The 26,579-nt window shown below is 42.3% G+C and overlaps 1 protein-coding gene across 1 annotated transcript in view; it reads left to right on the top strand.

Annotated features, from left to right (window-relative positions):
* The window catches only part of LOC137345205 (probable G-protein coupled receptor 139), a 61,646-nt gene extending 35,309 nt beyond the window's left edge, over nucleotides 1-26,337 (top strand). Inside the window, exon 2 of the mRNA XM_068008667.1 lies at nucleotides 25,433-26,337. Coding sequence (XP_067864768.1) covers nucleotides 25,433-26,337 — 905 coding nt within the window. The remainder of the gene's footprint in view (nucleotides 1-25,432) is intronic.
* Nucleotides 26,338-26,579: the final 242 nt, after the last annotated feature.

The raw sequence follows: 26,579 nt of genomic DNA, 5'->3' as shown, positions 1-26,579 counted from the left end.
TTCAAACTTTTTTTTTATTTGAGCAAACAGATTACGACATCAGATTTAGCCCATGTGATAGAATATATTTATTTCTGAGTTTGAATTGGAAAAATCCATGGATTGGGCAATTCTTATCACATGAATTCATTAATGAAACTTGGAAGCTGTATTCTTTCAACAATGAAGTTGTTCTCTCAAACACCATCAGTTACATCTCTAGATTCCATGTTGTTTCATTGATGTCCTTAACTAAATTATGACCATTCAGTAATTAAAATCGAAATGTGAGAGGGTTTCTCTCAGGGTTGCTCCACTGCACTCTCTAATGTGGCTGTCCTCTTTAACTGTGGAAATTCAGTAAGTACACTCCAAATATTGGAGTGTCTCTCTCAGGGCTGCTCTACTGCCCTCTTAGATGTGGCTGCAATCTCTAACCGTGGACATGTAGTTAAGTGATTAAAGTGTGTTCTTTAGGACAGTGCAATGCAGAATTAATCTAATACAGCATCAGTAACTAAATCAACAGCACAATCTGCTGCAGCATCTCAGCATCTGAGGGGAAGGAAACTGCAGGGGATGGGCACAATAGAAATGTGGAGCTCATTCAAGGAGCAGCTACTGCGTGTCCTTGATAAGTATGTACCTGTCAGGCAGGGAGGAAGTTGTCGAGCGAGGGAGCCGTGGTTTACTCAAGAAATTGAAGCGCTTGTCAAGAGGAAGAAGAAGACTTATGTTAGGATGAGACGTGAAGGCTCAGTTAGGGTGCTTGAGAGTTACAAGCTAGCCAGGAAAGATCTAAAGGGAGAGATAAGAAGAGCGAGGAGAGGACACGAGTAGTCATTGGCGGATAGGATCAAGGAAAACCCTAAGGCTTTCTATAGGTATATCAGGAATAAAAGAATGACTAGAGTTAGATTAGGGCCAATCAAGGATATAGTGGGAAGTTGTGTGTAGAATCAGAGGAGATAGGGGAAGCGTGAAATGAATATTTTTCGTCAGTATTTACAGTAGAGAAAGAAAATGTTGTCGAGGAGAATACTGAGATACAGCCTACTAGGCTAGATGGGATTGAGGTTCACAAGGAGGAGGTGTTAGCAATTTTGGAAAGTGTGAAAATAAATAAGTCCCCTGGGCCAGATGGGATTTATCCTAGGATTCTCTGGGAAGCCAAGGAGGAGATTGCAGAGCCTTTGTCCTTGATCTTTATGTCGTCATTGTCGACAGGAATAGTGCCGGAAGACTGGAGGATAGCAAATGTTGTCCCCTTGTTCAAGAAGGGGAATAGAGACAGCCCTGGTGATTATAGGCCTGTGAGCCTTACTTCGGTTGTGGGTAAAATGTTGGAAAAGGTTATAAGAGATAGGATTTATAATCATCTTGAAAAGAATAAGTTCATTAGCGATAGTCAGCACGGTTTTGTGAAGGGTAGGTCGTGCCTCACAAACCTTATTGAGTTTTTTGAGAAGGTGACCAAACAGGTGGATGAGGGGAAAGCAGTGGATGTGGTGTATATGGATTTCAGTAAGGCGTTTGATAAGGTTCCCCACGGTAGGCTATTGCAGAAAATACGGAAGTATGGGGTTGAAGGTGATTTAGAGCTTTGGATCAGAAATTGGCTGGCTGAAAGAAGACAGAGGGTGGTGGTTGATGGCAAATGTTCATCCTGGAGTTTAGTTACTAGTGATGTAACGCAAGGATCTGTTTTGGGGCCACTGCTGTTTGTCATTTTTATAAAAGACCTGGATGGGGGTGCAGAAGGGTGGGTTAGTAAATTTGCGGATGACACGAAGGTCGGTGGAGTTGTGGATAGTTCCGAAGGATGTTGTAGGTTACAGAGGGACATAGATAGGCTGCAGAGCTGGGCTGAGAGATGGCAAATGGAGTTTAATGAGGAATAGTGTGAGGTGATTCACTTTGGAAGGAGTAACAGGAATGCAGAGTACTGGGCTAATGGGAAGATTCTTGGTTGTGTAGATGAACAGAGAGATCTTGGTGTCCAGGTACATAAATCCCTGAACGTTGCCACCCATGTTAATAGGGCTGTTAAGAAGGCATATGGTGTGTTAGCTTTTATTAGTAGGGGGATCGAGTTTAGGAGCCACGAGGTCATGCTGCAGCTGTACAGAACTCTGGTGCGCCGCACCTGGATTATTGCGTGCAGTTCTGGTCACCGCATTTTAGGAAGGATGTGGAAGCTTTGGAAAGGGTGCAGAGGAGATTTACTAGGATGTTGCCTGGTGGAGGGAAGGTCTTACGAGGAAAGGCTGAGGGACTTGAGGTTGTTTTCGTTGGAGAGAAGGAGGAGGAGAGGTGACTTAATAGAGACATATAAGATAATCAGTGGGTTAGATAGGGTGGATAGTGAGAGTCTTTTTCCCCAGATGGTGATGACAAACACGAGGGGACATAGCTTTAAGTTGAGGGGTGATAGATATAGGACAGATGTTCGAGGTAGTTTCTTTACTCAGAGAGTAGTAGGGGCATGGAACGCCCTGCCTGCAACAGTAGTGGACTCGCCAACTTTAAGGGCATTTAAGTGGTCATTGGATAGACATATGGATGAAAATGGAATAGTGTAGGTCAGATGGTTTAACAGGTCGGTGCAACATCGAGGGCCGAAGGGCCTGTACTGCGCTGTAATGTTCTATGTTCTATGTTCTAAACTTTAACCCCAAAAGAACACGTCAAGTAATGCACCCCTTCACCCAATACAGACCCTCCAACCAATACAGTCCCTCCAACCAGCACAGACCCTACCACAGATAAAAACCATCCAACAAACGCAGTCCCTCTAACCAATTCATACTCTTCAACCAAAGTAGACCCTGCAACCGATGCAGCTCCTTTGACTGATACAGTTCCTCTAACCAATACAGCCCTTCCATCTCATGCAGCTCCGCCAACACAGACCCTACAACTGATAAAACTCCTTCAAGCAATGCATCCCCATTCTCTGATCCAGGCCCTCCAACTGATACAGAGCTTTCAACCAATGTCGTCCCTCAAATGATACAATCCATCCAACCAGTACAGCCCCTCTAACAGATAGAGACCTTCCAACCATTATAACCTCCCAATAAAAGCAGCCTCTCCATTAGATACAGCCACTCTAACCGATGCAGACCTTCGGACTGAAGCATCTCAAACTAAAACAACAACTAAAAATAATAGATCCCTCAAACTACAACAAAACTCAAACTAATACGTCACCTCAAAATAAATTACAGTCAAAATAATAAATTAACACAATGTGATGCTGCACCTCAAGCTAAAACAGAAGGCACATCAAGTACAGCATAGAATAATAATGTCATTGAAATACACAGCACGGAAAAAGGCCATTCGGCCCACCATGTCTGTGTCGATAAAGGAAAACGTTATTTAGCCTAATCCCAAATACCAGCCCTTGGTCTATCGCCCTGTATCATACAAAACCTCAGATGCATATCCACGTGTGAACAATATCGACCTTTGATCTTAACCAACAGATACCATGTTCTTGCAGCCTTGCAAGTTCTGCAGGCTGTGTGAACAAACTAAAGATGGCTCTGTAGTACAGGCTGCCAAGAGAGTGAGGGAGTGAAGAACAACATGGTAGTGATAGGGAGCAGTGTAATTATCTAGTAATAACTACTGTTCTTTGCAGCAAGTACCGGCAGCTCCAAAAGTTGTGCTGCCTGCCTGATCCCAGTGTTCAACACACCTCTTCATGGCTGGAGAAGAAATTGAAATGGGAGGAAGAGGATACAGTTATTGTGACCCTCCTCGGAACAGGCAATACAGATGGTACCTGGAATAAGCTTCTTCTGAGAGAGTTTGAGCAGCTAGGGCTGAAATTAAAACATAGAACGTCATAGGTAACATTCTCTGGATTATTACCTGAGATATGGCATAGGTTAAAGATGATTAGAGAACTAAGATTAGAGAAGGAGCAGTGTGGGAGACAATGTTTTCAATTCAAGGGGCATTGGCTACAGTACTAGGGAAAGAGGAAGCTGTTCATTGGCAGGAGTTCAATTTAATTGTGCCGGGAGCAGCATTCAGGCAAAACACATAACTAGGTCTCCAAATAGACTTTTGCACTACAAAATGGGCAGCGTTCAAATATGAAGACATTTATAAATCTAAAGGGGACAACCAAGGCCACAGAGCAGTAGGTCAATATGACGAATGTCCAACAAGAAAAGACACCTACGTCCACCTCCATAAGATCTCCAGCCTCCACCCCTGCCACAGCCCATCAGGCACTGAAACCCTCAGTAACACATTGGACAGCTCTAGACTTTCCATTCTCTCCTTCAATCTGTCAGCTCTTCATTCCTGTGACAGTGGTTAGCAGCTTTAATTTTAGGTAGGAAAAAGATACAAATACATTTTTACTGTCAGTTGTTTCTTGTCTGCTAATCTGCTCCGCTTGCAAATTGCTCTGTCTGTCGAAGGAAGAAATCAAGATTTTGTAACTGCAATCATCGACCGACGTTGTTACTACTAGAGGGAACATCACAAAGTTTGTGTTACTAACAGTTATCAAGCCTAATATAACATTTAACTGCAAGATTATTCCCCGTTATGATAGTTAGAATTTCTAACTAAACAATTACTTGTAGATGTGCTCCCCATGTACTTGATATCAAGGACAATTTTTAAAAAATTGAACTTAATCGCTAATATATTCGTTATATTCAACTGATCACTTAACTGTAACACTATTCAGCTGTGTATTGGTTATCAAGCTTAACGTAGCAATTAACTGTAATGTTAGCCCCTATTCTATTAGGTATCATTTCCAGTTGAACAGCAACTACTCGTTTTGCACACATACTCTCAATATTTAGACCAATTTAAGAATTAACCATCACTTCCTACCATGTGTATTGATTATCAAGCAGAACATCGCAATTGACAGTACCTTTTAACCCACGTCACTCTTTATCTTCTTTCTTTAATTATTCATGGGAGGTTGGTGTTCCTGGCTATGCAGCTCAATACTCGACATCCAAGAGGCATGGTGGGTCATCATCAGCAGCAGAATTTATTTCTATTCGTTCATGGGCGTCACTGATTGGGCCAGGATTTATTGTCCATCCCTAATTTCTCTTGGGAATGTGATGGTGAGCCACTTTCTTGAACTTCTGCAGTCCGTGTGGGGTCATAGACCCACAGTGCTGTCAGCATTGGTGTTCCAGAATTTTGACTCAGTGACAGTGAAAGAACTGTGATATAGTTCCAAGCCAGGATGGTGGGTGCCTTGAGGGGGAAATTGCATGTGGTTCCCATGCATTTGCTGCCCTTGTTCTCCAGGTGATACAGATCGTGAGTTTGGAAGATGCTTCAAGTCGACATTGCTGCAGTGCATCTTGTAGCTGGTACACACTGCTGCCACTGCGAGCCAGTGGTGGAGGGAGTGAACGTTTGTGAATGGGGTGACAAACAAGCGGGCTGCTTTGTCCTGGATGGTGTGAAGCTTCTTGAGTGTTGTTGGAGCTGCACCTATTCAGGCAAATGGAGAGTATGCCATCGCACTCCTGACTTGTGCCTTGGAGATGTTGAACAGGATCTGGGTAGTCAAGAGGTGAGTTACTCACCACAAGACCCCTAGCCTCTGACCTGCTCTTGTAGCCATGGTATTTAGGTGGCTATGGTAGTTCATTTCCTGCTCAATGACAATCCCCGGGATGTTGATAGTGGGCGATTCAGCAATCGTAATGCCATTGGATGTCAAAGGGAGATGGTAAGCTTCGCTATTGTTGGAGATGGTCATTGCCTGACACTGTGTGGTGCAAATTATACTTGCCACATATCAGTCCAAGACTGGAAATTGTTCAGGTCTTGCTGTTATTTGTACACGGACCACTTCAGTATCTGAGGAATCACGAATGGTGCTGAATGTTGTGCACTCATCAGCGAACATCCCACTTCTGACCTTATGATTGAAGGAAGGTCATTGATGAAGCAGCTGAAGATGGTTGGGCCTAGGACACTACCCTGAAGAACTCCTGCAGTGATGTCTTGGTGCTGAGATGATTGACCTCCAGCAACCACAAACATCTTCTTTTGTGCTAGGTACGATTCCAACCCACGAAGAGTTTACACCTGATTCCCATTGACTCCAGTTTGGCTAGGGCTCCTTGATGCCATGCCTGGTCAAATGCTGCCTTTGATGTCAAGGGCAGTCACTCTCACATCACCTCTTGAGTTCAGCTCTTTTGTCCATGTGTGAACCAAGGCTGTAATGAGGTCAGGAGCTGAATGGCTCTGGCGGAACCTAAACTGAGCATCACTGAATAGGTTATTGAGAAGCAAGTGCCGCTTGATAGTACTATCAATGACACCTTGCATCACTTTACTGATGATGGAGAGTAGACTCATGGGATGGTAAATGGCCAGGTTGGATTTACTCTGCTCTTTGTGTACAGAAGATACCTGGGCAATATTCCACATTGCTGGATCAATGCCAGTGGTGTAGCTGTTTTGGAACAGCTTGGCTAGGAGCGCAGCAGGTTAAGGAGCACTGGTCCTCAGCACTATTGCTGGAATGTTGTCAGGGCCCATAACCTTTGCAATATCCACTGCCTTTCGTCGTTCCTTGATATCACATGTAATGAATCGTATTGGCTGAAGACAGGCATCTGTGATGCTGGGGACGGCAAGAAGAGGCCGAGATGGATCATCTATTCGGCATTTCTGACTGAAGATTGTTGGAAATGCTTCAGCTTTATCTTTTGCACTGATGTGCTCGGCTCCCCCATCTCTGTGGATGAGGATATTTGTAGAGCCACCTTCTCCTGTTAGTTGTTTAATTGTCCACCACCATCCACGACTGGATTTGGCAGGACTGCAGGGTTTGGAGCTGATCTGTTGGTTTGTGGGATCGCTTAGCTCTGTCTATCGCATGCTGCATATGCAGTTCCGCATGCAAGTAGTCCTGTGTTGTAGCTTCACCAGGTTGACACCTCATTGTGAGGTGTGCATGGTGCTGCTCCTGGCATGCCCCCCTGCACTCTTCATTGATGGTAATGATAGAGAGGGAGATATGCTGGTCCATGAGGTTACAGATTGTGGTTGAGTACAATTCTGGCGCACAGCAGCTCATGGATGCCCAGTTTTGCATTGATAGATCTGTTCGAACTCTATCCCATTTAGCAGGGTGGTAGTGCCACATGACACGATGGAAGGTACCCTCAATGTGAAGATGGGACAGCGTCTCCTCAACGACTGTGCGGTGGTCAATCCTGTCATGGACCGATGCCTCTGAGACATCTAGATTAGTGTGGATGAGGTCAAGTGTGTTTTCCCTCTTGTTGGTTCCCTCAACACCTGCCACATACCCAGTCTAGCAGCTATATCATTTAGGATTCAGCCAGCTCTGTCGGTCGTGGTGCTACCGAGCCACTCTTGGTGTTGGACATTGAAGTCCTCCACCCATAGTACATTCTGCGTCCTTGCCACCCTCAGTGCATCCTCCTTCTGGTGTTCAGCATGCAGGAGTGCTGATTGATCAACGGGGAGGGGGTGATGGTGGGGGGGGGGGGGGGGTGGTGGGAGGAGGGCAGCTGCAGGTAGTAATCAGCAGGAGGTTTCCTGTCCCATGTTTGACCTGATGGGGTGAGGTGTGCTAAAGGGAATATTGTGTCTTGGAGGGATAGAAGGGCTGAAGAGAATACTGTGGATAGTTGGGATAAATGGACTGACAGGAACTCTGTTGATAGGAATGTTGGATAGACTGAAGAGAATATTTTGAATAGATGAGTTAGATGTATTGAAGGGAATACTGCGGGTAGGTGGGCTCCATAGGCTTAAAGGATAACTGTAAAGAGGTGGGCTAGATGGGATGAAAGGAAATCCATGGCTATCTGGGCTTGATGGGACTAAGGGAATGTTGTGGAATGGTTAGGCTAAAGGATAACTGTAGAGGGGTGCACTTAGTGGGATGAAGGGATTGCCATGGGTATCTGGGCCTGATGGGACGAAGGAAAGACTATGGATAGTTTGGTCAGATGGGCTGAAAGGAATACTGTAAATTGCGGGGCTAGGTCAAGGAAACACTGTGAATAGGTGGGCTTGATAGGATGAATAGTACATTATGGATAGGTGACCTAAATAGACTGAAGGGAACACAGTAAACAATTGGGATAGAAGTGCTGACTGGAAGACAGTGGATTGGTAGGCTAGACGAACTGAAGGAAATATTGTGGGTAGATGGATCAGATGGGTTGATGGGGACATTGTGAATAGGTGACCCAGATGCTCCCGAGGTAATACTGTGCATATATGGAATGGATGGGCTGGATGTAAACTTAATGGGCTGAAGGGAATACTGTGGCTAGATGGCCTAGATCCACTGGAGAGAATATTGTGGTTACGTGGCGTTGATGGGCTTGATGGATTGCAGTGACTAGGGCTGAAGCGAATACTGTGGATAAGTGGGTTAGATTATTTGAATGTTGACCTAGGTGGTCTGAAGGACTTCTCCTGCCTCAAACCACTATGTCTTTATGTCAACTCTGTTCCCAGTATAGAGGATGCAATTCCAGGAATTTGACCACTTATGATGAAGGAACCACGCTATGTATCCATGACAGGATACTGTGTAACTTGAAGAGAAATGCTCAAATTAATTTGGAAAGCAAGCCCGCACAGTAAAATATTCACACATCTGCATGCAGTGTATCTGAATCAGAATATTGATGGAAAAGCGTGCATGTTCATTTAATAATATAACAATGACAATATCTGCTGTGCTATCAGCAGAGCTCTATTTGTTTTATCATTTCTGAATAAATGTCAAAACAATGGTATGGCCATTTGTTTTGTAATAGTCCTTAAAATAGATTCTACTTCACAATAAGCTTCGGAATAAAAGTGTTTAGTTGACTGTTTGTTCATACCATTGTCACGAATATAATGTATAATGCAACCAGGCTAATTGCCTCACTAGAGATTTCACTCCAATATAAATATCATGTAGTGATATTTGTCAGGCAGAATCATTGAATCCCCACCAACAGACTTTTCTGAAGAAAATGAATTATCCAGTGATCTTTCATATCGATCGTATTTACTATCCTATTCTTGCAGCTGTTGGTGTTACTGGTAAGACTTTGGATCCAGTACTATATGTGCAACCCAATGTCTAAGTACTACTACTCTCTCTCCTAGCCGTGCACTGTAGCTAACTCGTCTTGCTCGCTGTGCTATATAGTCAAATGGTCAGTGTTCAATCAATTAACAGTATTTCTGTTGTTTGCTGAAGGGGGTTTAGTAATTAAAATTCTGAAGTTTCTTTAGTCTCCAATATAAGTTATTGTTTCTGGATTCTTCCCCTTTATTGAATGTTGTGCAATTTCAGTTCCAGAGCAAATACGGGAGTCAGAAAATATATATTTATTAATGGCTTTATGCCTTTTTCTATAAATATAATGGGAAGTGAATTACATGTTTAATATAGGACAGTACACTTTCGATTTTTATCTCGACTGATTGCGATGAATTAATATTTAATTTGAATTCATGGCAACGTGCGATTGAGTGACTTTCTCCCATTTATTGTGGTTTGACTGATTATGTTCTGAGAACACTGAAAAGTAAGATAGTGCAACATTGTATTGTGTCATCCTACATTGCAGCACCGAGGAACTTAATTTCATTCTTAACTTTGAGATGAGAACAAGCATCTTAGCATTTCCAGTAGTGTTAGTATAATTACTGAAATGATGGGATGTGTGTTATAATATTTTCCATGAAAGTTATGCTCCATGATTTCTGCCACTGTGGACTGTGTAATTCTAGTAGCTGAGGTGCAGAAATTCGTCTTGAATGGTGACGCAAATGGAGCTATTTTGGATCAACCACCCGTTATGCACAGCGCCTGATATTCAGTTCCATTGCAATCAATGTAATTAAATGTTAGGCGTTGTGTATATCAGCGGTTGATCAGATACCACCCCTGCCCCAACTTTTTTTCATCACTGTCCAAGATGAATTTCTACCCCTCAGTATTTGGCATAGCAAAAAAAAAAAAAATCGGTTTCTGTTGAAATAGAGAAAAGGCAAGAGACAATTCAGCGAATATATTTATCTAACTTCCTATAATATAAATTGTAATTCAATTGAAAGAAAAATAAAATTTACATCAAGGATCAATATAGTGGATACACCCACTCAAAATGTTGGCTAATGGAGACAAGGAAACTTAAGGCAAGACGTGAATAAGTTGTTTGTAGTCTGATACTCCAGGATGTAGCTAACGACTGAGATGGAATCTTCCTGTCCTTTACATGTGGCTGTATTTTACATTTAATGCTTCAATTGCAAATCATCAGTTTGCACCATGAAATAAATAATTCCAAGTAAATCCTGCAACAATGATTTCTTACTCCAGCACCTTCGTCCCTATTAATAGAAACCTGCACTTCTTTACCCTCACTTTGGGTAGACCTCTGAAATAGTGTTTGACACTACAACTCGCCTGAGATTCTCAGTACTAGTAAATATTTCTTCCAATTATTACCCGAATTTAATTCCTAACGTAACCCTTTAGTATTGTAATCAAATGCTGAACAGTTTTAATGCTGATCTAATGACGATTAAAAAGATTACCTGGCTTCAAAAACAACTTGCTGGATTCATTTGCTCATTAAATAAGAACATAAATTAATTAAGAATTTGATTAACGTGTATGTATTCGTTATTGGGATGTATGTATCCCTGGAAGGATCAAGATTTATTTCTCATTCCTAGTTCCACTTGTAAAGATGGTGGTGGGTCTTCTTAAACTACTGAAAGCCCAACGATGAAGGTGATCCCACCGTGCTGCTTCTCATTGATTGTCTCAACTGAATGACTTGTTTGGTCACTTTAGAGGTTAACAGTAAACCAGACTGTGTAAGGATGGCAGGCTTCCTTCCATAAAATACATTAGTGAACCAGTTGGAATTACATGACAATCTAACAGCATCATGGTCACTTTTCGTGATAGCAGTTATGTTGCTGATTTCATTGAATCATAAAACACGGAAGGAGGCCATTTGGTCCATCTTTCGTGTGCCTGTGACAGACCTATCAATTAGTTCCACTCTCCTGCAATGCTTTCACTTTGTAAGCAGAGATTCAAATCAGTTTTGAAATTTTCAATTGAATATGATTCCTCAACTCTTTAGGCAATGTATTTCAGATCACAACTCTCCAAGGAAAAAAAAGACCCTCGTCTCCTCGTTTGTTTTGCCAATTATCTAAAACTCTTCATTTTAGTTACTACTGACTTTGCGATGGTCAAGTGCTGAGGTTTGGGTGGTTCCCACTGTTCAAACTCCACCTGACTGCAACAACTGTGTTTTTTTTTAATTAGAGTTTAGCCTCTTGGTGTTTTACTTGTCTAATAAACGGACAGCGTCAAGTTTCCTTGCAGGTTTAAAACAGAAAATAAATTATTTATTGATCAATATGTCTTATCCCGGAATTGTTGCAACTGCATCCACAGATGCATTTACATGCTCACAAAAACACACACACAAACAGAGGCACATGCAGTATCCATTGATGCATTTGTTTGTACACACATACACACAAACACACACACACAAAATATAGATAGAGAGGAAAAGGTGTTAAGCGATTATAATCGGGGGTAGGTTTTGGGGAGGGTCACAGTAACCTTGTTGAATTTTTTTGGAAATCAATGTCTCATTGATTGCAAGCCTGAGGTGATTGCCGATGTCTCTCTTGGTTGAAAGTTAAGTCAGTGGATCACTTCTAGCTCACTGATTTATAGTATGGATGTAGGATTCTACAGCAGGGTGCGTCCCTTCTGTTTTGGTGGTGACAAGCTTCTTCGATGCGCATTTTTTGGGTGTCCCTTTCCAGACATCTATTTAAGGTTTCATCTTGCCAGTTGGTAGGAGACATTTTGTTTTGCACCATGGCGATCGCACAATAGACCAGGACGTGACCACTTAGCATCTTCCTTCATTCAGAAGAAGAACCCATTCAATACTGAAATATTTTATGATGGATGAGGGATGGGTGGAATGTATTCATCTTAACTTTCAAGATTGCCTTTGTCCCTGTCAGATAGTTTGAATATGCAAAGTCATATTCTCTTTGGTGGCTATTTTGGAGCATTATTCACTTTTTAAAAGAAAGGTCCATTTTTTAAAACAGAAAGTAAGTTTTTATAACTCTTCAGATTTTGTCCATAATTTTTGCATCATCGAACCTCTTGTCCCCGTAGCATTGTCTTGCCACTGGAAGCAGTTTCTCTTTATCCGTTCTATCAAAATTCGACATAATTTTTAACATCTCTTATTTGTCTCCCTTTAACATTCTCAGCCGCAAGGAGAACAAGCCCAGATTCTCCTGCCTTGTCACATAACTGGAGTCTTTCATTCCTAGTACCATTCCAATTCATCTCCTCTGTACACTGTCCTTGGAGGTGTTGAGATATCTGCTGAAGCGTATTTCCCAGAATTGTACACAGTACACAAGCTGATGTCTAACCGGTGATTTACAAAGTCTTCACATAATGTACTTATTTTTGTTCTCAATCCCTCGACTTAGGAATACCAAATATCCTTTATGCATTTATGATAGTTTTCTCAACTTGAGTTGTCACCTTCAATGACTTGTTTACGTCCGCCCCCAGGAGGCTACGTCCCTGTATCTGCTTTACAATCATATAATTTAATTTATACTGCTTCTCATATTTTTTCCTTCCAAGATGGATCATTTCACAGTTCTCTGCATTTACATTCACCGACCATTTTTCTACACACTTCAGCAGTCTGCATTTGTCCTTCGAAAGGTTTTTTACTATCTTCTTAACTGTTTACTGAATTTCCAAGATTTTTGTCATTTGTAATCTTTGAAATTATGCCATGTATACCCATCAGAACAGTGCTCTGAAAAGCGAGCCCTGGGAGACATCACTGTTTACTTTCCTCCATTCTGAGAAACAATAATTCACGATTATTCTCTGTTTAATGCATGATCAACAATTTCTATTCAAGCCAGCATTGTTCCTTTAATCCTTTGATCTTAAGATTTACTAACCAGCATTACTGTTAAACTGACTTCAAATGTTAATTTAAACTCAGGCTAGTCCAGTAGTACAATTACTGCAATACTGTACTTGTTATACATTATCACCAATTCTGTGATCCCTAAAAGCAGCACTGTTCAGACGCATCTGCTCTTTTCCAAGCGCTTATCTGTCCCCTCTTCCAATTAGGAACATAGGAGCAGGAGTAGGCCATTCAGCCCATTAACTCTGTTCTGCCATTTAATTGTATCATGGCTCATCATCGACCTGAACGCCAGTTTCACACGCTATCCCCATATCCCGAGGTTACATTAGTATCCAGAAATCTATCAATTCCTGTCTTGGACATGCTCAATGGTTGAGCTTCCACAGTCCTCTCGGTAGAGAATTACAAAGATTCACCACCCTCTGAGTAAAGAAGTGCATCCTCATCTTAGTCTTACATGGCCTACCTCTTATTCTGAGACTATGTCCACTGGTTCTTGACCCACCAGCCCGGGAAATATCCTGTCTACATCCACCTTGTCACTCCCTGCAAGAATTTTGTAAGTTTCAATGAGATCGCCTCTCATTCTTCAAAACTAGCCAATACAGGTCCAGTTTCCTCAATCTTTCCTCATAAGACAATTCGACCATCCCAGGAATTGGTCGGGTGAACCTTCGTTGCACTCTCTCTGTGTCAAGTATATCCTTCCTTAGATAAGGAGACCAAAACTGTACACAATACCTCCACGTGCGGTCACACCAATGTTCTATACAATTGCAGCAAGACATTTTTACTCCTGTACTAAAATCGCCTTCCGATGGAAACCAACATATCATTTGCCTTCCTACTTGTTCGCTGTACCTGCATGCTAGTTTTTAGTGACTCATGAACAAAGACACGCAGGTTCCTTTGGACATCAACATTTCTTAATCTCTCACCATTTAAGAAATGTTCTGATTTTTCGTTTTGTTCTACCAAAGTGATTAACTTCACACTTATTCACATTATATTCCATCTGCCATGTTCTTTTCCACTCACGTAGCTTACCCAAGTCCCCTTGAAGCCTCGTTGCATCCTTCCTGCAACTTACATTCCCACCTGGTTTTGTTTCATTAGTAAATTTGGAAATTTTACATTTGGTTCCACGTCCACATTGTGAACAGCTGTAGCCTCAGCACTGATCCTTACGGTACCCCACTAGTAACAGCCTGCTTTGCTGAGACTGACCCATTTATTACTACTCTCTGTTTTCTGTCTGTTTACCAATTCTCAATCCATGCCAGTGCATTACGCCCAATTATATGTGTTCTAATTTTGTTTACTAACCTCCTGTCTGGTACCTTATCAAAAGCCTTCTGAAAATCCAAATGCTCCACATCTACTGGATACCCCTTATTTATGTTACAAGTAACATCCTCAAAAATCTCCAGCAGGTTTGTAAAAGATGATCTCCCTTTCATAAATCCATGTTTTCTCTTCTCAATCATATTATTATTTTCTCATTGTCTAATTATCACATGCTTCACAATAGATTCGAACATTTTCTGTACTGCTGATGTCAAACTGACAGGTCTGTAGTTCTCAATTTTCTCTCACCTTCTCTTCTTAAACAGCGGGGTTACATATGCTACTTTCTAGTCTGCAGGAACCTTTCCACAATCCATAGAAACTGGAAAGATAATTACCAATGCATCCATTATTTCTACAGTCACCTTCTTCAACGCTCTGGGATGTAGCTCATTTGGTCCAGGGTATTTATCAACCTTCAATCCAGTTAATTTTTCGAGTACGACCTCTTTATTGATACTAATTTGTTTCAGTCTCTCATTTTCACAAGTCCCTTGGTTCCCTAGCATTTCTGGGAAAGTTTACATATCTTCCTCCATGATGACAGACACACAACAATTATTTAGTTTCTCCACGATTTCCCTATTTTCCATTATAAATCCTCCTGTCTCCGCCCATAATGGACCCAGACTTGTCCTTGCTTATATTTTCCTTTTAAGAACATAAGAAAAAATCGTCCCCTCAAGCCTGCCCTGCCATTCAACAAGATCATGGCTGATCTGCCCCAGGCCTCAACTCCTCTTTCATACCAGGAGGGCTGTCCCGGAGGGCTGTCCCTCAGACTAGTCAAGAAACAGCCCGACAGAGGCATAGTCATGGAATCATAGCTAGCAGACAATGTCTCAGACACTGCCATAACCATTCCTGGGTATGTCCTGTCCCACTAGCAGGACAGAGTCAACAGAGGTGGTGGCACAGTGGTATACAGTTAGGAGGGATAGTGAATGTCTGGAATTCTCTATCCCAGAGAGTTGTGGAGGATGGATCACTAAAAGTAATTAAAAAGGAGATAGGTATATTTTTGAAATTTCAGCAGGTTGAGGGCTATGAGGACCTGGTTTATTTTAGTGATACAGCACTGAAACAGGCCCTTCGGCCCACCGAGTCTGTGCCAACCATCAACCACCCATTTATACTAATCCTACACTAATCCCATGTTCCTACCACATCCCCACCTGTCCCTATATTTCCCTACCACCCACCTATACTCGGGGCAATTTATAATGGCCAATTAACCTATCAACCTGCAAGTCTTTGGCATGTGGGAGGAAACCGGAGCACCCGGAGGAAACCCACGCAGACACAGGGAGAACTTGCAAACTCCACACAGGCAGTACCTGGAATTGAACCCGGGTCACTGGAACTGTGAGGCTGCGGTGCTAACCACTGCACCACTGTGCCGCCCTAATATATTACCCCTAATTCTGTGAGCTCCTATCTAGTGCAATAATCTTTTATGTGACACCTTATCGAATGCCTTCTAGAAATCTAAATACATTGCATCTACTGGTTCCCTGTTATCAACTCTGCTTGTTATACCCTCAAAGAATTGTAGCAAATTTGCCAAACATGAGTTCCCTTTCACAAAAACATATTGACACTGTTTGATTGCATTCAGCTTTTCTAAATGTCCTGCTCTTTCTTCCTTAATAATGGACTCTACCATTTTCCCAACGACGAATGTTAGGCTGACTGGCCTATAGTTTCCTGCTTTTTGTTTTCCTACCTTCTTGAACAGGGGCGTCACATTGGTGGTTTTCCAATCCGCTGGGACCCTCCCAGAATCGAGTGAGTTCTGGAATATTTTGGATAATGCCTCCACTATCTCTGCAGCCACTTCCCTTAAAGAAGATTTTACAGTCAACCTTTATGTTTCTCGCAAGCTTGCATTCATATTCTCTTTTCCCTTTCATTATCAGTTTGCTGGGCATCATTTGATGGACAATAAATTGCTCCCAATCCTCGGGTTTACCAATTTTTCTGGCAACCTTATACACCATTTCCTTTGGTCTAATGCAATATTTAACTTACTTTGTGAGCCATTTTTTATTCATCGTTCCTGTTGGTGTTTTGTGTCTTAGAGGAATGTGTATTACATTGTTGTAGACAATGTAATTCTTCTTTAAATACCAGCCAGTGCCTGTCTACTGTCAAATATCTTTGTGCATTTTCCGAATCCACCATAGTCAATTTTCCCCTCATACCTACATTGTTTCCTTTGTTTAGATTTAAGACCCGAGTTTCAGAATGAACTTGCAAACTTAATGTAAAATTCTGTCATGTTATGGTCACTATTTCCCGGAGGCTCCTTAAGAGCAAGGTTATTAATTAGCTCTTCCTCATTCCATTTAACTAAATCTAAAATAGTCCAAAACCTAGTTTTGTGTTCAGCATACTGCTCCAGAAACCCATCTCGTACACACTCCAGGAATTCATCTTCCACAGTAATAGTGCTGGATAGGTTTACCCAGTCTATATGTAAATTGCAGGTGCTCATTATTACTGTTTATCCATGTTACAAGCACCTCTAATTATCTGATATATACTGTGCCCAACATTACCACGACTGTTTGGTGGTCGATAAACAACTACCACCATTGTTTGCTGCTCCTTGCTGTTTTTAGTTCTGCCTAAACTGGTTCTATATAGAACATAGAACATAGAACAGTACAGCTCAGTACAGGCCCTTCGGCCCACGATGTTGTGCCGAACATTTAACCTACTCTAAGATCAGACTAACTACCTACCCTTAATTCTACTATCATCCATGTACCTATCCAAGAGTCGCGTAAATGCCCCTAATGTATCTGCTTCGACTACCACCGCTGGCAGCACATTCCAAGCACCCACCACTCTCTGTGTAAAGAACCCACATCTGACATTTTCCCCGAAACCTTCCTTCAATCACCTTAAAATTATGCCCCCTGGTGATAGCCTTTCCACCCTGGGAAAAAGTCTCTGACTATCCACTCCATCTCTGCCTCTCATCATCTTGTACCCCTCTATCAAGTCACCTCTCATTCTTCTTCACTCCAATGAGAAAAGCCCTAGCTCCCTCAATCTTTCTTCGTAGGACATGCCCTCCAGTCCATGCAGCAACCAGGTAAATCTCCTCTGCACCCTCTCTAAAGCTTCCACATTCTTCCTATAATGAGGCGACCAGAACTGAACACAATATTCCAAGTGTGGTTTGAATCACGGCCTTATAGAGCTGCAGCATAACCTCGCGGCTCTTAAACTCAATCCCCCTGTTAATGAACGCCAACACACCATACGCCTTCTTAACAACCCTATCAACTTGGGTGGCAGCTTTGAGCGATCTATGGACATGGACCCCAAGATCCCTCTGTTCCTCCACACTACCAAGAAACCTGTCTTTAAGCCTGTATTCTGCATTCAAATTCGACCTTCCAAAATGAATCACTTCACACTTTTCCAGGTTGAACTCCATCTGCCACTTCTCAGACCAGCTCTGCATCCTGCCAATGTCCTGGTGCAACCTACAACAGCCTTCCACACCATCCACAACTCCAGCAATCTTTGTGTCATCGGCAAACTTGCTAACCCAGCCTTCCACTTCCTCATCCAAGTCATTTATAAAAATCACAAAGAGCAGAGGTCCCAGAACAGATCCTTGTGGAACACCACTGGTCACGGAGCTCCATGCTGAATACTTTCCATTTACTACCACCCTCTGACTTCTATGGGCCAGCCAATTTTGTATCCAGACAGCCAACTTTCCCTGAATCCCATGCCTCCTTACTTTCTGAATGAGCCTACCATGGGGAACCTTATCAAACGCCTTGCTAAAATCCATATACACCACATCCACTGCTCTTCCTTCATCAATGTGTTTTGTCACATCTTCAAAGAATTCAATAAGGCTTGTGAGGCATGACCTGCCCCTCGCAGGTCATGCCTCTAATCAAACAATGCTTTTCCAAACAATCATGAATCCTGTCTCTCAGAATCCTCTCCAATAACTTGCCAACTACTGTTGTAAGATTGACTGGTCTATAATTCCCAGGGTTATCCCTATTCCCTTTCTTGAACAAGGGAACAACTTTTGCCATTCTCCAATCATCCAGTACTACTCCAGTGGACAGTGAAGACGCAAAGATCACCGCCAAAGGCGTAGCAATCTCTTCCCTCGCTTCCCGTAATATCCTTGGGTATATCCCGTCTGGCCCAGGGGACTTATCTGTCCTCATATCATTCAAAATTTCCAGCACATCCTCCCTCTTAACCTCAACCTGTTCTAGCATATCAGCCTGTTCCTCGCTGTCCTCACAAACGGCCAGGTCCCTCTCACAAGTGAACACTGAAGGGTAGGGTCTCTCCTACCTCCTCCGACTCCAGACACAAGTTCCCTCCACTATCCCTGATCAGCCCTACCCTCACTCTGGCCATCCTCTTGTTCCTCACATAAGTGTAGAACGCCTTGGGAATTTCCCTAATCCTACCCGCCAAGACTTTTTCATGTCCCCTTCTAGCTCTCCTAAGTCCATTCTTCAGTTCCTTGATCCTTCAATCTAGGACCTTCTCTCACTATTGTATCGATCTCGTCCCTTATTACGAGCATGCCCCACCTTATTTTCCTATTTGCCTATCCTTCCTAATTGACGAATATCCTTGAATATTCAGTTCCCAGTCTTGGTCACCCTGTAACCATGGCTCTGTAATGGCAATTAAATCATACACGTTTGCCTCTATTTGTGCCTTCAAATCATGTACCTTGTTGTGAATGTTAGAGTGCCCTTACCTTTGACTGTTTAACATTATTCCGCATTCTGATCCTATTGATGGTTGCCTTTACTTCATCTGCCTTCTAATTTTGCTTGCTGTTTTCTACTTACCAGTTTTTCGTTCCTCCAATCTCATCTCCCTCTTAGTTTCCCATCCCCTTGTCCATCTAGTTCAAACCCTCCACAATAGCACTCGCAAATCTCCCTGCGAGCATGTTAGTTCCAGTGCTTCTACGATGCAATCCATACATCTTGGGTTCAAGTGCCACCTGTCCAAAACCCATTCCGATGCCTCAGAAATCTGATGCCCTCCCTCCTACACCAATTCCCTCGCCACGTGTTGAAATGCTGAATCCTCCTGTTCCTCTGCTCAGCAGAACGTGACACTGGGAGTAATCCTGAGTTTGCTGCTTTTCAGGTACTACTTTTAAGCTCTTTACTATCTCCCAAAATCTGTTTTCTGGACCTCATTCCTCTTCCTAGCTATGTCATTGGTACCAATGTGGGACACGACCTCTGCCTCTTCACCCTCCCCCAGAAGCATATCCTTCAGCCACTCTGTGACATCGTTGACCCTGGCACTAGAGAGGCAACAAACCATCCTGGAGTCGCATATACAGCCACAGAACCACCTGTTTGTTCTCCTCACTAACAAATCCCCCTATCAATGTCGGTCTACCAATTGTCTCCAGTAACCTGTGCCCATGCCTCGCTGTCATTAGCAGATGTGAGAAAGAGTGGGATCCAGAGACCATGACCAATGACACAGAAGCCAAACCCCAAAACTCGATATTCCTCCCCTCCCCATTCAAAGCACTTGATTATGTTCATTCTTGTGCCAAGATGCTGGTTGTCCATTCGTTCACTCCACCTAGCTTGAATCATGCCTTCACCTTCCATGGTTTCTATTACATCTTTGCTCTTCTTATAATTAATTCCCCGTTATAATCTTCCCTTCATTAAACTTAAAAAACTGTTGACTATTCAATTAAACACAATTCCCATATTGATTTTGATTTTTTTTCGTTCCTCATTATTCCTTCATTATAATTTAAGATTTTAAAAAAATGTTTTGCCCCGATTGTGTCGCTCGATTCTGGCCACAATATTTCATTCAATTATAGTCAGTCACTGGAGGCAGTAGCGGAACAAAGCCAATACGGAGCTTCAGGTATCTCAGCTGTATGGACGGATGGAAAAGTCATTGGTTATCTACTTTGGAGAAGAGAAGATAAGGGAATGATTAGTAATGTGTTCATCTTGTTTAAATAAATAGTTAAACTGAACCCTGGTAATATAGTGTTACAACCGAGGTGGGAGGAGTGCGTTGTCTTTTCTAATTGCACTTCTCCACAGGACAAAACATATATTTAAATGTTTAGCCAGTTACCAATACAGCAAACATAGGTTCTATTATTATTTAAGAATAAAATTCACCAACTCGTCTTGTGGGATAAACAACCAAATATTTTTTAAACAAAAACAAGACTTATTTAACAAAGATGAAAAGCTTTCACACACAGTTTGAAATATGACAGAATATATACATACATATTTATAGAGGGGACTGTATATATATATATATACAGTCCCCTCTAAATATACACACACACGGGTTAAAAGAAAAAAAAGCCGATGCTTTGACCAAAGTACTTGTTAATTCTTGAAAGAAAGAAGATTTGGAATGATATTGTTCTCCCTTTATGCTTTGGTCCCAAATACATGTAGACGGCTGTTACTGGCAACCTTCTGGAGCAGTTCTTTTCAGGCAATGTTGAGGATCAGTCTGGCAGGCTTTCCAGGAGAAATGTGGCATCGGGGGATTCTGGCAGGTTTTCCAACAGCCGTTTGTCTATTTCTTAAACTTGATTCTCCGGGCTTCTCAGAGAGATGAACTGATGGTGGCTGCTCACTTTGCAGGCTTATTTCCAACTGCTTTGTAACACTGTCCACACGCCAATTGACAGGGACAATATCTCAGGAGCGAAAAACAACTCCTGACCCTCTTAAATCTTGCCTTGTCACTTCTCTGCAAACATTTCCCTCATGTCACCAAGCTTTCTGTTGTTTATTTATCTTAAGATATATGACTTCTAGTCAAGGTTGTTTTCATAACAGCATCTCAAATGTCCCCTCAGTGAACTTAAAAAAAGATTCCAGCAACTGTGAAATCTTCAGCCTTCTACAGAAATGAATCCATTTCCATAATTTAACTATAAACCCTCAAAAAAATTCAACAAAAATGTAAGTACTTTAAAACAATAGCAACAAATGAAAATACTGTGGATGTTGGAAATCTAATTTTTTTAAAGATCTTTTTTCAATTCATTTCATGGGATGTTGGTTTCGCTGGCAAGGCATTTGTTGTTTAGCTCTAGTTTCCTTTCAAAAAGGGGTAACGAACTATTTTCTTAAACTGCTGCCGTCCATCTGATGTTGGTACACCCACTGTGCTGTGATGGAGGGACTTCCAGGATACTGATTCAACTACAGTGAAGAAACAGCGATGTATTTCCAAGTTAGGATGGTGTCCGAATTTGTGGGGAACTTGGGGACGGTGGTGTTCCCACGCATCTTCTGCCTTCCTCCCACCAGGTTGAAGAGTTCTCGAGTTTGGAACGTACTGTTGAAGAAATAGTGCTGAGTTGCTGCAGTGCATCTTGCATATGGTACACACTGCTACCACTGTGCGTCGGTGGTGGAGGGAGTGAATGTTTAAGGTGGTGGATGGGGTGGCAATCAAGCGGCTGCTTTGTCACGATGGTGTCGAGATTCCTGAGTATTGTTGGAGCCGCACTCATCCAGGCAAGTCGACAGTATTCCATCGCACTCCTGACTTGTGCCTCATAGACGGTGGAAAAGCTTTGTGGAGCCAGGAGGTGCATGACTTGCGCCAGAATTCACAGCTTCTGACCTGCTTTTGTCCCCACAGTATTTATGTGACTGTTCCTGTTCAGTTTCTGGTCAATTGTAATCCAAGGATGTTTATAATGGGGGATTCCACGATGGTAATGTCGTTTAATGTCAAGGGGAGGTGGTTGGATTCTCTCGTTTTGGAAATCATCATTACCTGGCATTTGTGTGGTGCAAATGTTACATGCCACTTTTCAGTCCAAACCTAAATGTTGTCCATATCTTGCTGCAAATGGACAGGGACTGCTTGACTAGCTGAGAAGTTGAAAATGGTACTGGACATGGTACAATCACCCAGGAACACCAGCTTTATGATGAGGGAAGGTCATTGATGAAGCAGCTAAAGTCTGTTTGGCAAGGAAGCCAACATGAGGAACACATGCAGCGATGGCCTGGGGCTGAGGTGATTGTCCTTCAACAACCACAGCCATCTTCCTTTGCACTTACGTATGACACCAACCAGTGGAGGGTTGTCCCACTGTTCGTCATTGACTTCAATTTGCAAAGGGCTACTTGATGCCACAATTGGCCAAATGTTGTCTTGATATCAATGGCAATGATTCTCATGCCACAGCTTGAGTTCAGTTCTTTTGTCCATGTTTGAACCAAGGCTGCAATGAGGTCCGGCGTCAAGGGGCCCTGGTAGAGCCCAAACTGAGCATTAGAGACCAGGTTGTTGCTGCTTAAGCGGGGCTTGATAACACTGTCGATGACAACTTCCAACAGTTTGTTAATGATCGAGAGCAGCCTGATGGACAGCAATAGGCTAGACTGTATTTGTCCTGCTTTTTTGTGGACAGGACACATCTGGACAACTTCTGCATTGTCAAGTATATGCCAGTGTTGTAGCTGTACTGGAACAGCTTGGCTGGAGGTGTGGTTAGTTCTGGAGCATAGGTCTTCAATACGGCATCTGGGATATTGTCAGGGCCCCAAACTTTGCAGAAAACAGTGCCTTCAGCAATTTCTGGATATTATATGGACAGAATGGCATTGGTTGAAGACTAGCATCTGTGATGCTGGGGACCTCAGAAGGAGGCAGAAATTAATAATCCACTTGATTCACGATTTTATTTTGCAATGGTGTGCTGGGCCCCTCCATCTTTAAGAATGGCGACATCAGTGGAGCCTCCTCCTTTGGTTAGTTGTTTAATTGTCCCCTAACATTTACAATGTGGCAAGAATGCAGATCTTTGATCTAATACGTTTTTTTGTGGAATCGCTTAGCTCTGTCTATTGCTTGCAGCTCCCGTTGTTTGGCATTGAAGTAGTCCCGTGTTGTAGCTTAACCAGATTGACACCTCGTTTTTAAGTGTGCTTGTTTCTGCTCCTGGCGTGTTTTATTGCACTCTTTATTAAACCAGAGTTAATCCCTTGGCGTTATGGTAATACTAGAGTGAGGGACATGCCGGGTCATCAGATTACAGATTGTAGTTGAATATAATTCTGCTGCTGCTGATGGGCCGCAGAGCCCCATGGATGCCCAGTGTAGAGCTACCAGGTCTGTTCTGAATCTATCAATTTAGCACGGTGGTAGTGCCACACAGGAAAATGGAGCATATACTCAGTGTGAAGATGGGATTACTTTTTCACAAGAATTGTGTGGTGGTCACCCCTACCAATAATGGTATGAATAGATGCTTCGGCAACAGATAGATTGATAAGGATAAGATCTACTTGGTGTTTCACTCGCCACCTGCCTCAGTCCAAGTCTGGCAGATATGACTTTCTGGATTCATCCAGCTCGGTCAGCAGTAGTGTTATCAAGTCATTCTTGGTGATGGGCATTGTGGTCCCCACCCAGAGTACATTCTGTGCTTCTTTCAATTGGTGTTCAACATGGAGGAATACTGAGTCAGCATCAGGAGGTTTCCTTGCCAATGTTCGACCTGATGCCATGAGACTTCATGGGGTCTGCAGTCGATGTCGAGGACTCCAAAGGCAACTCCCGTCCGACTGTATGACTCTGTACCACCACCTCCGGTGATTCTGTCCTTCCATTGCTACAGGACATAGCTAGGACTGCTGATGGTGGCATCAGGGACCTTAGATGTAAGGTCTGTTACGGTGACTATGACTATGCCAGGCTTTTGCGTTTGTCAGTGGGACAGCTCTCCCAATTTTGGCACAAGCCCCCAGCTGTTGGTAAGGGGAAACTTTGCATGGTCGTCAGGGCTGCGTTTGCCATTGTCATTTCCAGTGCCTAGGTCGATGCCAGATGTTCTGTCCCAGTTTATTCTTTTTCAATTTTTGTTTTGTACAACTGAATGGCATATTATGCCTGTTCAAAGGGCAGTTAAGAGTCAACCACATTGCTGTCAGTCTGGAGTCTGGAGTCACATGTCAGCCAGATGATGTAAGGATGGCAGATTTCCTTCCTTCAAGGGCATTATTGAATAAAATTGATTTTTACGACAATCGTTGGCAGTTTCATGGTCGCCATACTTTCACTTCCAGATTTTAAAAAATTAACCGAATGCAAATCAGCTGTTGTGGGATTTGAACCCATGTCCCCCAAAATATTAGCCTGGCTCTCTGAACATCACCTCTACGCCACCGTCTGCCTTTGTAATGCTGGAAACACTCAACAGGTCAGGCAAAATCTGTTGCGAGAGAAACAGAAATAACGTTTCAGGACGTGGTCCTTTTATTAGGACTAGGAAACAGAAATGCAACATGTTTTAAGCAACTATATAGCCAAAGGAAAGTAAGGACGTGGCAAACAATAAAAAGGATGATGTGCAATAGCCTGGAAAGCAGGAGAGATTAAATGACAAAAGGCACGATGGTGCAAGGCTCAAGCAGCAGCTGTTGTTGACGATTTACATTTACAATCACCTCTTTTACAAATATTTTGTATTTCATTACTTGTCCCATGTCCTTTTGCCTTTCATCATCACGAAAAATCATCGACCTAAATCGTTAACCATTATAAATGGCTTGAAGTAGTCAATTCAGGTAGGTCGACCAGTTCTTGTCTTTGAGGAAATAACTGAACTATTTGGATTTTTGTGTCTACCAGTCAGTTTTAATGTTTGCTTCTGGCTCCAGTCCACAAATTAGCAGCTTTATTGAATTAAGATTCACAAATTACCCGAGTGTGATTTAAAATCACAATCTGAGCTTTGGCGATGGTACCGTTCCATTAAAATCTTTCAAATCATTATATATTTTGCTATTTTTATCTCCTTACTCTATTTATCGATTCACTAATATACTTTATTACACGCCTTATTTTTTCATGAATTTCATTGTTGAACTGATTGCTATTTGAAAATATTACGAGTCGTTATATTGATCTCAGTGATGCTGCTAAATTAGTTTCAATTGATACAGTTATAATTGAGCACAAATCCTGCAAAAGTGTGCTTTTTCTGTGAATACGGTTCCTAAGATATTCCTATTTTATTTTATTTCTTACAGTTAACTTAATGGCAATTGTGATCCTGACTCGAGGGAATTGCGGCCTCTCAAAATGCATCACTCACTACCTGGTGGCAATGTCAGCAGCAGATCTACTGCTCGTTATCATTAATGTCATACTGAATCGAATTAATAACATTTATTTCCCTGTTAGTTTCTTGTTCATCACTCCTGTATGTGCTCTCAGGGTTGTCTTGCTTGGTGCAATCTTGGACTGTTCTGTTTGGTTCACAGTTGCTTTCACCTTTGATCGGTTTGTAGCCATTTGTTGTCAGAAGTTAAAACTAAGATATTGCACCAAGAGAACTGCAGTTGTTGTTACAGCAACTGTGAGTGTCATCAGCTGTTTAAGGTGCATTCCCTGGTACTTTGTATTTGTTCCTTCAATTATTATTGACAATATATCGTGGTTTTGCATTCAATCACCAGACTATTATACTTCATCCTTATGGACAGTGTATGAATGGATCGACAGTATTCTAACACCGCTGCTTCCAATTGTTCTGATTTTGGTGTTCAATGCTCTGACTGTTATGAACATTATAACAGCCAATCGACTCCGGAGAAAGCTCCGAGGCCACAGCAATAGCGAGAAGCATATTGATCCAGAAATTGAAAACCGAAGAAAATCCATCATTTTACTCTTTGCTTTGTCTGCCAATTTTATACTGCTGTGGATTACAAATGTTGTACATTCTTTAAACTGGCATGTTCTAAACTATAATTATACGGACAAGAATATTAGCAATCCAGTATATGTCGCCCAACAATTTGGATTTATGCTACAGCTCCTCAGTTCATGCACCAACACCAGCATTTATACACTAACCCAGAAAAAATTCAGAGAGGCTTTAAAGAATGGGATTAAATATCCATTCACTCTACTTTTTAAATTATTTAAATAACAATGTCTAAGAAACCTGCCATAGGAACTACATTTCGGGCGTTACAACTCAGTACCATTTCAGATTCCATTGCATACCCTACATATGTGGGTCTGTTTGGAGTTTGCAAGTTCTCCCTGAGTCTGTGTGGGTTATCTCCGGGTGCTCCGGTTTCCTCCCACCGCCAAAGACTTGCAGGTGATAGGTAAATTGGCTGTTATAAATTGCCCCTAGTGTACGTAGGTGGTAGGGCATATGGGATT

Source organism: Heterodontus francisci, chromosome 28 (genome assembly GCF_036365525.1).
Source record: "Heterodontus francisci isolate sHetFra1 chromosome 28, sHetFra1.hap1, whole genome shotgun sequence".
In the NCBI taxonomy this organism is placed as follows: Eukaryota; Metazoa; Chordata; class Chondrichthyes; order Heterodontiformes; family Heterodontidae; genus Heterodontus; species Heterodontus francisci.
Note: the sequence above shows the minus strand (reverse complement) of the source record. Positions and strands in the feature narration are given on the sequence as shown.